This window comes from Lampris incognitus, chromosome 10, assembly GCF_029633865.1.
Source record: "Lampris incognitus isolate fLamInc1 chromosome 10, fLamInc1.hap2, whole genome shotgun sequence".
Lineage (NCBI taxonomy): Eukaryota > Metazoa > Chordata > Actinopteri > Lampriformes > Lampridae > Lampris > Lampris incognitus.
This window is the reverse complement of record NC_079220.1, coordinates 35198556-35212980: the sequence shown is the minus strand read 5'-3', so window position 1 is coordinate 35212980 and position 14425 is coordinate 35198556. Positions and strand designations below refer to the sequence as shown.

Genomic DNA, 14425 nt, shown 5'->3' with positions numbered 1-14425 from the left:
GGGAAGGCTCAATAGAAAGCTAGATGATCTCAAATCGTACAGATGCAGAGCCAGACATGAGCGCATGTTGTCCGCCCTCTCGTGGTCAGTGATGATAATGCAGGAGAGGACGGCGCAACTACCGGCACCCGCTCCTATTGTTTATGCTTATTATTATTATTATTATTATTATTATTATTATTATTATTATTATTATTATTATTATTATTATTATTATTAATCGCAACAAACCTGAGTGTGGGATTCACATGCAATCAAAAAGTAAATGTTTCATGAAATGTAAACTGCCAAATATAAAATGAATATATGTTATTTAGACTGTAGTTTAAACCTGCGCAGGTTCATCAGCCTATTCGTGAGGTGTTGCTCTGCAATATACTATAACAGAGGGATAGGAAGAGGGAGGGTGCGAGACAGCGAGAGAGAAAGAGCGAGGGGGGGGGATTCGTGTTGGGCGGGAGAGGGGGGGCTAGAGTGTACTCTTACTGCAGAAGTAACGGGAGCAGTTTGGAGAGTGGACGTGCCCCTCTTGTGCTTGTGCACGCCTCACGCTTCCGCAGTGCTCTGCTGGATAGCGCTCCGTACCAGAGAGTCTGCCTGGGGACGCATCTCACTTCACTGGTCCCGCAACGCCGGACAGCGGATAGGAGCATGCATGGCCCAGACTCCCTGATCAAATCCTGGCCCTGGAATTAACATGAGCATCACCTTCTCTGCATAGTATCCTTCTTTGTATCTCTATATATCACTCCAGCCAGCAGCGCACGATGAGTACCTTATCTCCGGCGGTTTTCTGTGCAGTGGTAAGTAACCTACCCGTGTAATAAAGAAACACTGAGATGCAAAGAATATAACCGCTACATTTTCTAAATATACAAAACGCATGCTGTATCACACCTGGGAGAGCCTAATGAGAAGCAGCCTCGGTCCATTCAGCCCGCGCGTGATGGCCCGTTAGAGCCGCTGCTCACCGGAGCGGGAGCCTGCCCGTCTCTGTCAACTCCGTACTGCTCTCATTGTGGGGGGGGGGGGGGGGAGAAAAAAAAAGTTGGATTATACTTTCAATGATAGGTGAGGACATTAAGCTATTTCCAGGAGCTTTCCAGTTACAGGCGCTTCGGTCCAGTTTTGGGATTTGTAGCTCATGAGTGGCCTATTTGTGGCCCTGATATAACCTGTATTGTGTATTATTTGTTATCGATTCTTAGTTCACAAAATGGCCAGAAAAAAGATAGATATCATTGTTAACACCGATTGGCAAGTTATAATCATTTCCTATCCTGTGTCAAATAAAGTTGTATAGACAATTGGTACTGGTGCATTATTTGATGCTGAAGTTGAGAGGGATGATGATGAAGCTAACAAAAAAGAGGAAGGGGAATGTCACCATGAGGATGGTGATGGTAACTGAACCATGAGCATGGAGCTCAGGTCATATTCCCTGATAGTACTGGTGTGTCCGTGGCAGCTGATGGAAGTGAGTTTTGAACATCAGTTATTGTAAGAACAGTTTGTGATGTAGTGGAGCGATCCGTCATGTCAGCTGGTGTACGGAGTGAGGGTGGAGGTAACTTTTTTAAAGTTTGATGTTTAATAAATGTGTGTGTGTTTATCACTTGTGCCTAAATTTCCTGATATCTGCTTTTGAAAACAATGTGTTTGCCGGGAGATATTAGCAGCGAGGGAGCTGGCCCATCATGTGCAGGCTGATGTGACTTTATTTGACATAAATCAGTCACTAGCTGCACCACATCAGCTTCCCCTGGCTACTGACAGCCCTTCGCTTACACTGACTCAGTGACTTCAACTGACACAACATCCAGAGGGAAACAGAGGTGAAAGGCAAAGGTTTGCACACATGAAGAAGCAGAGGAGGGAGGCATCAGCTGCTGAGGTTCTTGGTATTGTGTCGGGCAAAAGATGTGAGTCCAGGAAAAGTGTGGCTAAGTGGTCATTAGACACACACAATCACCTGAGGCTCAGAAAAGATGAATGGGAGAGGACTATAGTAGACAAAGAACCAGACCTGGAGCACCAAAGATGGAAAGACAGAAAGGGAGAGTATGGGTCAGTAGAGAGAGAGAGAGAGAGAGAGAGAGAGAGAGAGAGAGAGAGAGAGAGAGAGAGAGAGAGAGAGAGAGAGAGAGAGAGAGAGAGAGAGAGAGACAGGGGGGAGAGACAGACAGACAGATAGACAAACAGAGGGAGAGCGAGACAGTGGGAGAAAGAAGTGAGAGAGACAGAGAGTGAAAGAGAGAGGGGGAGAGAGAGAGTGAATAAGGGAACTCGAGAGAAGATAGAGAGAAGATGGAAACTATAAATCTGCTGTGGTGACCCCCGAGAAACAGAGAAAAAAGCTGAAAGAAGAAGAAGAAGAGAGAGAAGATATGCCTCGACAAATAAAAATAAAGCCAACATGGCTTGTTCTTCTTGCATTGCAGCAGTCATAACAGATAAGAGCTTTCCTGTCCAACGACTTTCATTGTTTTCTTTGAGTTCCTTGATTCATGTGTTGTATATGCACCGCACACACATGCCTCCTCTCTTTTGCCAGTAATGCTGTTTGGCATTTATATTAAAAAAGGGTGGGAAAGTAAGGAGCAAGCAGCAACAGAGTCAGGGAAGGTGGAAGGGAGGGAGGGAGGAAGAAATGGAGAGAAAGACGGGGGGCTGGTCACAGTAGAAATCCTCTCCATGTCCAGGTAACTGGGCAGATCAGTGGGGAGAGAGGAAAAAAAGCAAAGTAATCAGAATGGGTTGTATGAGCCAGTTAGGGTCACATGTGTTTGACTTGTTGGGGTTCTCACGTGAAACACATGGAGTGTGACGACATCATGTTAGTAGATAACATGAGCACACAGTCAGAAGAGGTTCAGGACAAATAGGTGTCCATGTAGTGGGTCTGCACTGTACAGTTAGACATATATTTACAGAAATCTATACAAATCTGGGAATTAGCACATATCTGTTGAGAAGTGTGACAATGATATACCTATGCAGATGTTCTAGCATGCAGGAGAAAAGAAAAGAAGGCATGTGCTGTTGCTTTTACATTATGAACACAAACGGCAAGCTGGCTGCATGCACACTGAGCAGAGCGCTGTGTTGGATCAGTGTGTTGGGACCAATGTGTTGGATCAGTGTGTTGGATCAGTGTGTCGGGATCAGTGTGTTGGATCAGTGTGTTGGGACCAATTTGTTGGATCAGTGTGTTGGATCAGTGAGTTGGGACCAGTGTGTTGGATCAGTGAGTTGGATCAGTATGATGGGATCAGTGTGTTGGGATCAGTGTGTTGGGACCAGTGTTTTGGGACCAGTGTGTTGGGATCAGTGTGTTGGATCAGTGTGTTGGATCAGTGTGTTGGGATCAGTGTGTTGGGATCAGTGTGTTAGGACCAGCCTTTTGGAACCAGTGTGTTGGGATCAGTGTGTCGGATCAGTGTGTTGGGATCAGTGTGTTAGGACCAGCCTTTTGGGACCAGTGTGTCGGGATCAGTGTGTTGGATCAGTGTGTTAGGACCAGCCTTATGGGACCAGTGTGTTGGGATCAGTGTGTTAGGACCAGCCTTATGGGACCAGTGTGTCGGGATCAGTGTGTTGGATCAGTGTGTTAGGACCAGCCTTATGGGACCAGTGTGTTGGGATCAGTGTGTTAGGACCAGCCTTTTGGGATCAGTGTGTTGGATCAGTGTGTTAGGACCAGCCTTTTGGGACCAGTGTGTTTCTGGTCCAGTGTGTTGGGTTCAGTGTGTTGGGATCAGTGTGTTAGGACCAGCCTTTTGGGACAAGTGTGTTGGGTCCAGTGTGTTGGGTTCAGTGTGTTGGGATCAGTGTGTTAGGACCAGCCTTTTGGGACCAGTGTGTTGGGTTCAGTGTGTTGGGTTCAGTGTGTTGGGATCAGTGTGTTGGATCACATTCAGTGAGATGTGGAGTCAAGTCGAACATTTGACGAAGTTAGCTTTTATTTGATAAAACTGAAAAAGACTTGAAACTTGACTTTGACGTTAACACCCATGACTCAGGACTTGGACTTGGACTTGGACTTGAGTCTTCTGGCTTGAAGTTCTTCATGCCTTCTCCAAACCCAAATAAAATGCTTTTAAAAAGTGTGCAGCCAATCAATTCTTTCTTTCCATTTTGAATAAATATGCAATAAATACAAATTTTAAAAAGCATTCGTGATTTGCGTATTTATAATATTATCATATTATAATTGGTATGCTTAAATTTGTATTATTATTATTGATAATATTAGTAATATTATTATATTATTGGTCTGCTTTGAAATCGCATTATATATGATGAAGAGTGCATAATGACTTGTTTGGCACTTAAAACTTGGATTTAGGACTTCGGATTTCTGTGCCGAGACTAGTGCCTTGGAAATTTTTGACTTGGTCCCACCTCTGAGTAGCAAGTATCACAGTGAGAAATCGTCTTGTTTAATCCACAAGTCTGAGTCTGTCACTGAGAAAATGATGAGAAATGAGGCAGAGAGGGACAAGCAAGTAAGGAAGCACTTATTATTTGTGTTGTAGGTGTGTGTGTGTGTGTGTGTGTGTGTGTGTGTGTGTGTGTGTGTGTGTGTGTGTGTGTGTGTGTGTGTGTGTGTGTGTGTGTGTGAACAGGACTTGATGGGAGCAGCATCTCACTTGTGTTGTCTGCAAATTATAGCAGCTATCAGGATTTGTGGTCAGAGGAAATCATGAGTTTATGATGAGAAATGTGGTGTATTTTGGTAAGATTATGAGTTTATGATGAGGAGTATGGTGTGTTTTGATGAGATTATGAGTTTAGAGGAGAATGGTGTATTTTGATGAGATTATGAGTTCATGATGAGAAGTGTGTTGTATTTTGATGAGATTATGAGTTCATGACGAGAAGTGCGGTGTGTTTTGGAGAGCTCTGAAGCCTTGTTCAAAGTGTGTCTGCTGTGGAGGAAATCGGAGTGCTTAATGATGAGCCGTGATAGGGGGCTGGTTTAAAGAAACAGCAGGCAGTAATTGCCACTTTTCGCAGCGTTTGTTTAAGTGGACCACAGCCATCTTCCCACACCATCCATATGTTAGTGCTCGAGCTCTCCATGAGCGTATGATCAGCTCTAACATCCCGCTGTCTCCCACGTGCCAGGTGGGTTTTGTGTTGGCGTCTAAGACGGAGTGGGCGGAGCCACAGCCCTGTGAGTCCGGCCAGTACACCAGCCGCGGTGAATGCTGTGTGGAGTGCCCACCAGGAGAGGGCGTGGTGCAGCGATGTGGAGCCTCTCAGACCGTCTGCAGCCAGTGCCTGGACAGTGAGTACATCCATTTATTGTATGTATGCTCTGTATGCAGAGGCGAACACTACGGAGATGGACTATTTCAGTCAACCATGTATTATTATTATTATTATTATTTTGAAAATAACACCAGAATTCAGCTGCTGATGATAAGATTATCCCAAGCCATTCAATTCATTTGTGATGCATAAAAAATATTTCTGAGAACTGTAATGTGTGTAAAAGTTTCAAGCACTTGGGTTTATTGAGGCTCACGTTCCAAAAAAAAAAGACATGAACTGATAGAAAAGACTTCTACACGTTTCTGCACATCTGTGCAGTATAACACTTTATTCGAGTTATCAGACCTTCATCAGAGCATATATGATTCAATAATGCACAAGCAGGCATAGAAATAACCAATCCCACTCTAATCATTGGCCATGTGCAAAACACCTGTACACATCTGTACACACCTGTACACACCTGTACACACCCTGCTGGTAGAAGCTGCACCCTGCTTCATGTACGACATGACATGAACTGAAATGAGTCGTGGTTCATGTGCTGCACATGAAGTCATGCACAGGAAGCAAATGTGCATGAAGGCCTCGATGTAGCCACAACCCCCTGCCCTACATGCATAGTCCTACACACACACACACACACACACACACACACACACACACACACACACACATTAACCACAAGTGCAAAATGCATACAATCATGAAATTAAAAGCAGAAGACATTGGCCTGGTATACTTGTATTCATTTGTGGTTGTTTAAGCTTAGAACTGCCAGTATGCCTGTGTGTCCAAACGTCCCCACTAACAGTTCTGCTCCGGTTCTGAACCGTCAGCTGTCGTCTTGTAGAGTGGGTCAGGAGAGCTACATCACAATGTCCCAGAGAGACAAGAGACAGAGACAGAGTCTCTCTCTCTCTCCTCATCTCATGGGTCCTCCCACCTCCTTCTCTTCACCTTTTCTTTACAGCTCACCTTGTACTTTAAGATGGTGCTATATGGAGCTGCTCAGTAAGGGTCCAGGAGCAGTGACATACTGTGTGTGTGTGTGTGTGTGTGTGTATGTGTGTGTGTGTGTGTATATATATATACTATATATGCATATATAGTTGGAGGGGACGAGGTTAGTAGGTTAACGCAGAGCATATGTGATGAACAGGCTGTGTGTGATTTGCTTTTCTGAGTCTGTCCAGGTCAATTTTCCGATGTACAACTGTGTAACATCACAACCCTCGTTTTGTGTTGTTGCTCTGGTGAGCTGACAACATAAGCCAGTTCACGTGTTGTGTTGTGTTATTAAGTATCCCTTGTGATGAAATAACTTCTCTGAAGATGTTTACTCTCTGCTTGAAGTAAAGGAGAGGTAGAATAGGGAGAGAGGCAGCACACCCACCGGCTGTGTGTGTCCACAGCATCATGGGTCACAATACTGCAAGTGGAGTTCACACAGAGTCCATGTTAGCAGACGTAGCACCCTGCAGCTGACAGAAGCACATCTGTGTCCCAACCAACACTCAGTCATCTGCTGATGTGAAGGCCAAATTAAAGTGATGAGTGAGATGCTTTTGTGAGAATGGCATGAGTTGTGTACTACATGTAGTCAAGTTGTGTACTACATGCAGTCATGACAGTAGATAGAGAGGATAGCAGGCATGCGAGGTAGATGGAGGGACAGCGTTTAGGAGAGACACACCATGAACCAACACAAGTGATCATTTGCAGCAGGAAGCTGGTGGAATAAGATGTGAGATGCACAGTGTGTGTGTGTGTGTGTGTGTGTGTGTGTGTGTGTGTGTGTGTGTGTGTGGTGTGTGTGTACATACACACAGGGTGTTGTGATACATCTAGTGCAGCAGTGTGTAGTTGGAGGGAAGGTGCATGTGTTCTTCCAACCCGCTTGTGTCCTTCTTGCCCTTAGCTTGCTGCCGCTGGCTGGCCTTTGTGGCGAATAGGGAAGCATCCTAGCGTGTAAGGCTTCCCTTGCCAGTACATAGCCTCTCCTTCACCAAGACTCCTGCCAGGCCTCCCCGTGGCCACACATGGTAACTGGGGTCTTGCGGCCCCAGGCTAACTTGGCAGGGGATCTCGGAGCAGCAGTGGGCCCCAGAGATATGGTGTGCAGGCCCACCCTGGTGGACACGCCCTGGCACCTATCAACCACTGCCCCGCTGCCTTGTGGGTGAGTCTGGGAAGACATAAGGCTAAGGGAGCTTACCCCAACAGAAAAGCAAGCTGTGGCGGTACGCTTCGAGGCGGTTTCCGAAAAACTGGATTTCCGGCAGCCCCCTGCAGTTGTGTGGAGGTGCCGGTCGTCTAGGGATCCCCCTTGCCATCGGAACCATCTCCTATACAATCAAGTCATGTGGCGTTGGGAGAAGCGCACCCCCCATGCCACTTTAAAAACCATCTCTGCGCAGGTATCTTCTGCTATCTGAGTCCTCAAAGGACCCACAAATAGAAGAAGATGGTCATCATCGGGCACGATGGACAACCAGTTAGTGTGTGTGTGTTTGTGTGTGTGTGTGTGCAGAAACATGGATCCACCTTAAACAGGTCTGGCCTTTGTGTCTGGTTTGACGTCATCAACAGCTCTCGTACATCATAATCCTTTTTATAGGCCACAGAGAAACGGCATTAGGCAATGCAGGGAGAGAGCTTTACAATAATGTAAACACACCCCCCCACACTTCAACGTCCCTCCTGACCAAGCCCCTCCTTGCTCTGTTCTGCATTCCTCCCCTCCAGCCAGCATCTTCCTCCTCCTCCTCCTCCCAGTCGATGTGACTCATCGTCGGTATTAGCAAATGAAACAGTGTTAGAGTGCCTGGCACCAAAGGGCAATATCTGCTCATTCATCATGCATACTGTACCCTCCATGCTTCTTTACTCATTTGATCCAGCTAATTAACGCATAGTGAAAAGCCTTTGTGCCTCCAACAGAGAACAATCATCCTGCACGGCCATACACAAACCAAATCTGCTGCTGATAAACATTGAACAATTCAGCTGACATGCCCAGGAGGCTGCATCAATTTTCACTGAGAGTATCTCGTCAGTTCAGATTTGCTTTTGCTTTTTTTTTGTATTATTATTATTTGTTAGTTTTGTTTTGTGGACAGTCTAAAATAGGGCCATGAGGGACTAAAAGGGAAGCAAGAGGCTGAAAACACTAAAAAGAAAATCAAATCCTATAAATAGGTGGGTCACAACTTTCTAAAGTGCACAGATGAATTATTAAAAGGCAAAAAGCATTTGGCACATCCATTTCCGGTTTCATGGTAAATATGGGAGCATCTGTATTTACCATGTCCCCTCTTAATTCTCCACTTCCTGTTGGTGTAACTCTTCCCTCCCCCAACGGCCCCCCGTCCCAGGTCTAGACCGGTGCCAACGTCAGCAGCGCTGAAATATTTATCATCACTTCTTTCCACTCTGTCTGTCACGGGAGACCACATAAGAGGACCCGCCTCGCTAAGTGAACCGTTAAAAAAAAACTAAAAAAAAAACTTGCCGTACAAAATGTCTGGGGATGCTGTGAGGCTGAAGAGGCAACGCCTCTTCCAGAGATGCTGCAGCTGCCGGTGCAGAGGGGCTGAGAATCACAGCCCTCCACTGAACACGGAGAAGGACGTGACAACCAGCCTCCACATCTGCATCAGAGGGACCAGTAAAAAAGAAAAGGAGCGTTTTCATTGACTTCTGCCTTTCTGGCAAAACCAGAGAAACTGGCTTACACCACTAACCTGGCCGTGCACAAAAACAAAACAAAACAAAACAAAACAAAACAAAACATGGCAGTCATGGAAGCAGGAGCAATTGTTAGTTTTTTCATTACAAGTTTTGTTTTTTTGTTTTTTTGTTGCCTTTTTATGTAATTGTGTCGTTAGAGAAACGCTGGGCGGAAGGTCAGCGGTGTTACTAGAGAGTGGAAGCAAGCTGTGATACACACACATGGCTGTCTGACATGGAGGGTTAAATGGCCACCCCCTGCAGAAGACCCTGTGCATGGTAAAATGTGCTGATGGTGGAGAACCTCATGCAGTCTCCAGGCCATTCAAATCTACATTATTGATGACACTAATGGGGCAGAGACACGCCAGCGTGTGTGGAGTCAAGGGTCTTCTCACGCTGAGGGACGTCTGCAGAGCTGTCCTCCCTCGCTGAGCCTGTCAGCAGGGTGCAAAGCCTTCACTTGGAAAAAAAATTAGTGTTCAAAGCAGGTCGCCTGAATCCCTCAGCTAGGGGTAATGGAACAGGACTCCGGTTCACTTTCGTATATCGATATTTTTTATTTTCCTCTCTGAACTGCGGCCATGACTAAGAAAGACGGCCGGGCCGATTAGTATTGCACCGCTAGAGGTGAACTTCTGGGACCGGTGCAAGTCGGACGAAGCGGAAGCGTTTGCCGAGAATGTTTTCAGGAAGGCATCTTGCCTTCTTAAGTCAGCGGGTAGATCATCTCCGTCCCAGTCCCCACTCTCACGAGACTTCCATGTCACCTCTTCATCCATCAGCTGGCAGATTAAAAGCGCACGGACTCAGACAGACTCATACAAGTAGTATCCGCGGTGGTGTAGCGGTCTAAGCATCGGCTTTGGGTCGATGCAGTTGTCCATGGGGGACCGGGGTTCGCGCCCCGGTCTCGTCAGATTCGACTATGTCCGGACTCGATGAAGCAACAATAATTGGCAACGCTGTCTTCGGGAGGGAGGTGGAGTCGGCTTGTGTTCGTCACATGAATGCATCTCTGGGCGTGTCGGAAAAGCAGTGGTTCGGCCCGGATTCGCCTTGTCACGGAAGTGGGGAGGCGTCTCCTTCGAGACTGCCGGCCGGAGAGATGCAGTTGGCGAACGCATACGGTACGAGGGTGGGTGTTTGAACTGGAATAGGAACCGATTGGCCACTAAAGTGGGAGAAAAACTGAAAAATCTGAAATAAATTAAAAAAACATGTATATTGTAGTGAATTCGGGGGGGGGGGGGTTAGTCCGGGAACCGCCGCAGGAAAGGACGCGGACCCGTGTCTTCCGCTCCGCATGCGACAACGTTAACCAGTCGACTAAAGGATCTGACTAAAGAATGCGGTTCCTGGTCCAGCCCCAGTTGTCTGGTGCAGGTAACAGCATCTGGCCCCACACACATCCTCCCTGATAGACTACCTCTTCACATGTTGCTCCAGGGCTGCCTTTGTTGGTGGTATCAGCTGAACGGTGTTCTTCTTTGCAAACATCTTCTTTCATGCTTTATTGATGTCCAAGCACTTGCTCGTCCTCTCATACAGGAGTATGACAAATCTTTCTATGCTCCTCATGACCTCTTCTGGTATGTCACCTGGTGCAGAGGACAGCGTCAAGAGAGCATCTGTCAGGTCTGGCAAAACGATCCATACTGCCCAAGCGGTTTTCTTACCGTGTCCGGCAAACCTGGATACAGTGCCACACCCTGTGAGAGCATGAAACACTGGTAACATTTATCACGTGAATAATGTTTTGAAATGTGAATAATGTCTCAAAAGTGACTGGGAACTTAATTTTTTCAACATGCATTGGTGCCATCCGATATGTAAAATGGCATATCTCTGGTTCTTTTTGGACTAGAACAATAACATTGGTAACTCTGGAAATGTAACATTCTCCTCTGTCTTGTCATAATGGCTGATATGAAATTTAGGGAGGCCACAGCCCTGCTAAAAGCGATCTAATAACGTCCATGCCTGCCATGGCCACTACAGGGTTAATTTTGAGTGGCTTCATATCCAAATTTCTTCTAAATGTATTAAGCTACATATGTACCAAGTTTGGTGCTTTTATCACAAAATGCACAATCCTTATGAATATTGGAGCTAAGCTGCCCCACTATGTCACATGCACACTGTCCAATATTTGCAAGGTGACACCACTTCCGCTGTGGGAAGATGGCGGCGCAAGTTCACATTTGCTGTGGCCTCACCCAGTACCGTCCATGCAGTGTCTTTGTCCACATCAGCGTCTAAGTTTGTTTTGTCTTCGTTTGATGGCTGGGGAGCTTGGTCTGCTGCGTCCTGTGGGCCCAGGGACCACCGCCCTGCCTGGAGCTGCGCCCGAGGAGGTAACACCGAGGGCGGTCTGACAGGACGAGGAAGCGGGGTGGTCTTTCAGGCTAAGCTAACTGCTAGCCCATGCAGACCGACAGTTCCGACAGTCATCCTGGCTGGGGTTCGTTCTCTGGACAGCGATGTTTTTTGTGTGACTGTGTTGTACTGACTGGACTGTGTTGTACTGAGTGGACTGTGTTGTTAACTGTTTGTGTTTTGTTTTTGTTTTTTTTGTTTGTTTGTTTTTTGATTATTTTTTTTGCTTTGTTCTCTGTTTTATTTTGTTTTTAAATGTTTTTTGTGTTTTCGTTTTTGGGAAATTTGCGATGTGTTTTTGTCTTTTGTGTCACACTGGTGTGGGAAACGGCATTTCGTTTCTTTTGTGTATGTAAGTCCATGAAAGAAATGACAATAAATTGTTCCTGATTCCTGTAAACAAGCATTCACCATAAAATAATGCCATGAATCCTATCTTGTCACAAAAATAGGTTAATATACTAGGCAAAAAAACAAAAAACAAAAACACTTGTACAAGTCAAATTGATGCTCTGGAGAGACGTTCTGTGTACCTGAAATGTTTCAAACACAAAAAACATTGAGGAAGATGAGGCAAAAAACTCAAACTCCATCATGTGCAACTGGATGCATCAGCCACCTCTCTCTCTCTTTCTCTCTCTCTTTCTTTCTCTCTCTCTTTCTTTCTCTATCTCTCTCACACACACACACACACACACACACACACACACACACACACACACACACACACACACACACACACACACACAGAGAGAGAGAGAGAGACAATCAGTCTTTTCCTGTGCCTGTTTAACACTCAGTGCATATGGTCCCATTTAGATGTGTTTATGCACAAGGACTGCAAAACAGTTCACACATGCATGGTAAAATTAGCCAGGATGCCTGTCTGCTTTGGGATAATTGAAATGAATGAGGAAAGGTTTACTCATCAAGCCTGGCTCAAAAACAAAACAAAGCTCACAAATGCAAGTAATTATTTACTTCTAAGGTCAGTTATTGATCTGGATCTGGATGGAAGGTCTTGCTCTGTTCAGTCAATATCACTCTCGTCTGTCTTTTCCATTCTCCGGTCTCTCATAGAACTTTTTCCTGGAAGAGAACTGCCCTGACCTCCATCCACAGCCTCATTTCTCATTTCTCACATCAGCAGTTTATTATCTTGAACATGAGGTCACTGTTTGGACCATTTTCAGTCATGGCTGAACTTCAACTGGCCGGCCCACCTTTAAAAATTAGTCAAAATTACATTGTTTTGAATAGTCTTGAGAGTCAATCAAGTGTACAGTGTAGTTACCCATCTAGGACCCCCCCCCCAACTCTCATTCTTTTGATAATTTGCTTTATTGGCATGACAAGTATATTCATATTGCATTCAAAAACACTTTTGTTATTTGTTCTCCCTCTACCTCCCTCTTATATGTTGTCCTATGTCAAGCTGGCTCCTCATCTGACATCTCCACATGGTGACCTTCACCTGTTCCTCTGTCTCTGTGTACACTGGGTTGTACACTGGGTTGGCTTGTTGGTGGTGCAGCAGTTTAGCAGGTGTTGGAGTGTTCGGCTTGTGCCGCGGCTGCTGTTTACTGCCACAGCAGCCGTGGCACAGCAGTTGCAGGAACATTGCTGCAGGGCTTCTCACACTGACAACATGCTGCTGCATGGCACCATGCCCACCCAGCACTTCTCATGGACTACACATGCACCGAGGAGACATGTGCACAGAGCTGCAGGTGCTTAAATACATAAAGACAGCTCTGGATGATTGTCATTTCCCATCTCACTCAGACAGAAGAAGCAATACCAGGAAAGAAAAAGCCTCGTACAGCTGCTCTTTCAGTCTAAAACAAAGCCCTCGCAAGGTGACCGCTCTCAAGTTCTCCTCAATGTGAGGGCGCCACAAAAAAAAAAGGAAGAGAAATGGGATTTGGGCAACACTCCATTCCCCTTTGTCGTGAAGATGGGCTCTGTTCTCTCTTGCCAGCCAGTTCAGTCAGTTCCCACTTCCCCCCTTCCTTTCAAATACCACCCTCATCTCATTCAAAACCATCTAAAACTCTTTCTCTCTCTCTCACACACACACACACACACACACACACACACACACACACACACACACACACACACACACACACACACACACACACACACACACACACACACACACACAAGTATGCGCACACACTCCATGCATAATTCAGCAGGCTTCCAAGTATATCTGAAAATGATTCTATAAGAACATGCAAAATTAATTGATTACTTTGTGCCCCTAAGAACTTTCATCCTAAGAATAACCCAGTTTGAGGTCATCACTTTCTCATCTGTTCATGCCACAAACCTTCTTGGTGAGCTAATGGGAAGTGTTTCAGGTCACTGAAAGCCAGGGAGACAATTATTCTGCAGGTCCATCAGCTGATTTTGCCCAACATTACTGGGCATGGTGGTGGTCCAACAGTCAAACTCAAACATTTTTGCTTGAAATCCTCAAAAACAAAATATTGCTTGTTGCTGCAAATGTGCAGATCTCTTACGTTGGACACCGAGTAATGTTACTTTCTCTTTTCAGACCATTTTACCCAATTGATTATTGAAATAAACTAGAAGCTGCAAATACTTAGAATTCCGTCCGTCCGTCCGTCCGTCCTTCCATCCATCCATCCATCCATCCATCCATCCATCCATCCCCATTCATTTTGGGGTGGATGGATGGGATCCCAAGACTCTTGAAGGATCCCGTCTCTCTCAGGCCAATTGGAAGATATAGTCCTTCAACATGGTAGTGAAGAGTTGCTGGATGGCTTGGCAACCACTGCAGAAATAGTGAGGGAGACAGTTAGGAAGGTACTTGGTGTGTCATCAGGACAGAGGAAGGAAGACAAGGAGACTTGGTGGTGGAATGAGGAAGTACAGCAAAGTATACAGAGGAAGATGTGGCAAAGAAGAAGTGAGATAAACAGAGAGAAGTGAAAAGAGATGTGGCAAAGGAAAAGGAAAAGGCATGTGGTGAGTTGTATGAGAGGTTAGACACTATGGAAGG

The 14425-nt window shown here is 45.7% G+C and overlaps 1 protein-coding gene across 1 annotated transcript in view; it reads left to right on the top strand.

Moving 5' to 3' along the window:
• The first annotated feature begins 704 nt into the window (after positions 1-704).
• ngfra (nerve growth factor receptor a (TNFR superfamily, member 16)) overlaps positions 705-14425 on the top strand; it is a 28501-nt gene continuing 14780 nt past the window's right edge. The window contains exons 1-2 of the mRNA XM_056288409.1: positions 705-803; positions 5131-5293. Of these exons, the coding sequence (XP_056144384.1) occupies positions 768-803; positions 5131-5293 (199 nt within the window). The 5' untranslated portion in view covers positions 705-767. The remainder of the gene's footprint in view (positions 804-5130; positions 5294-14425) is intronic.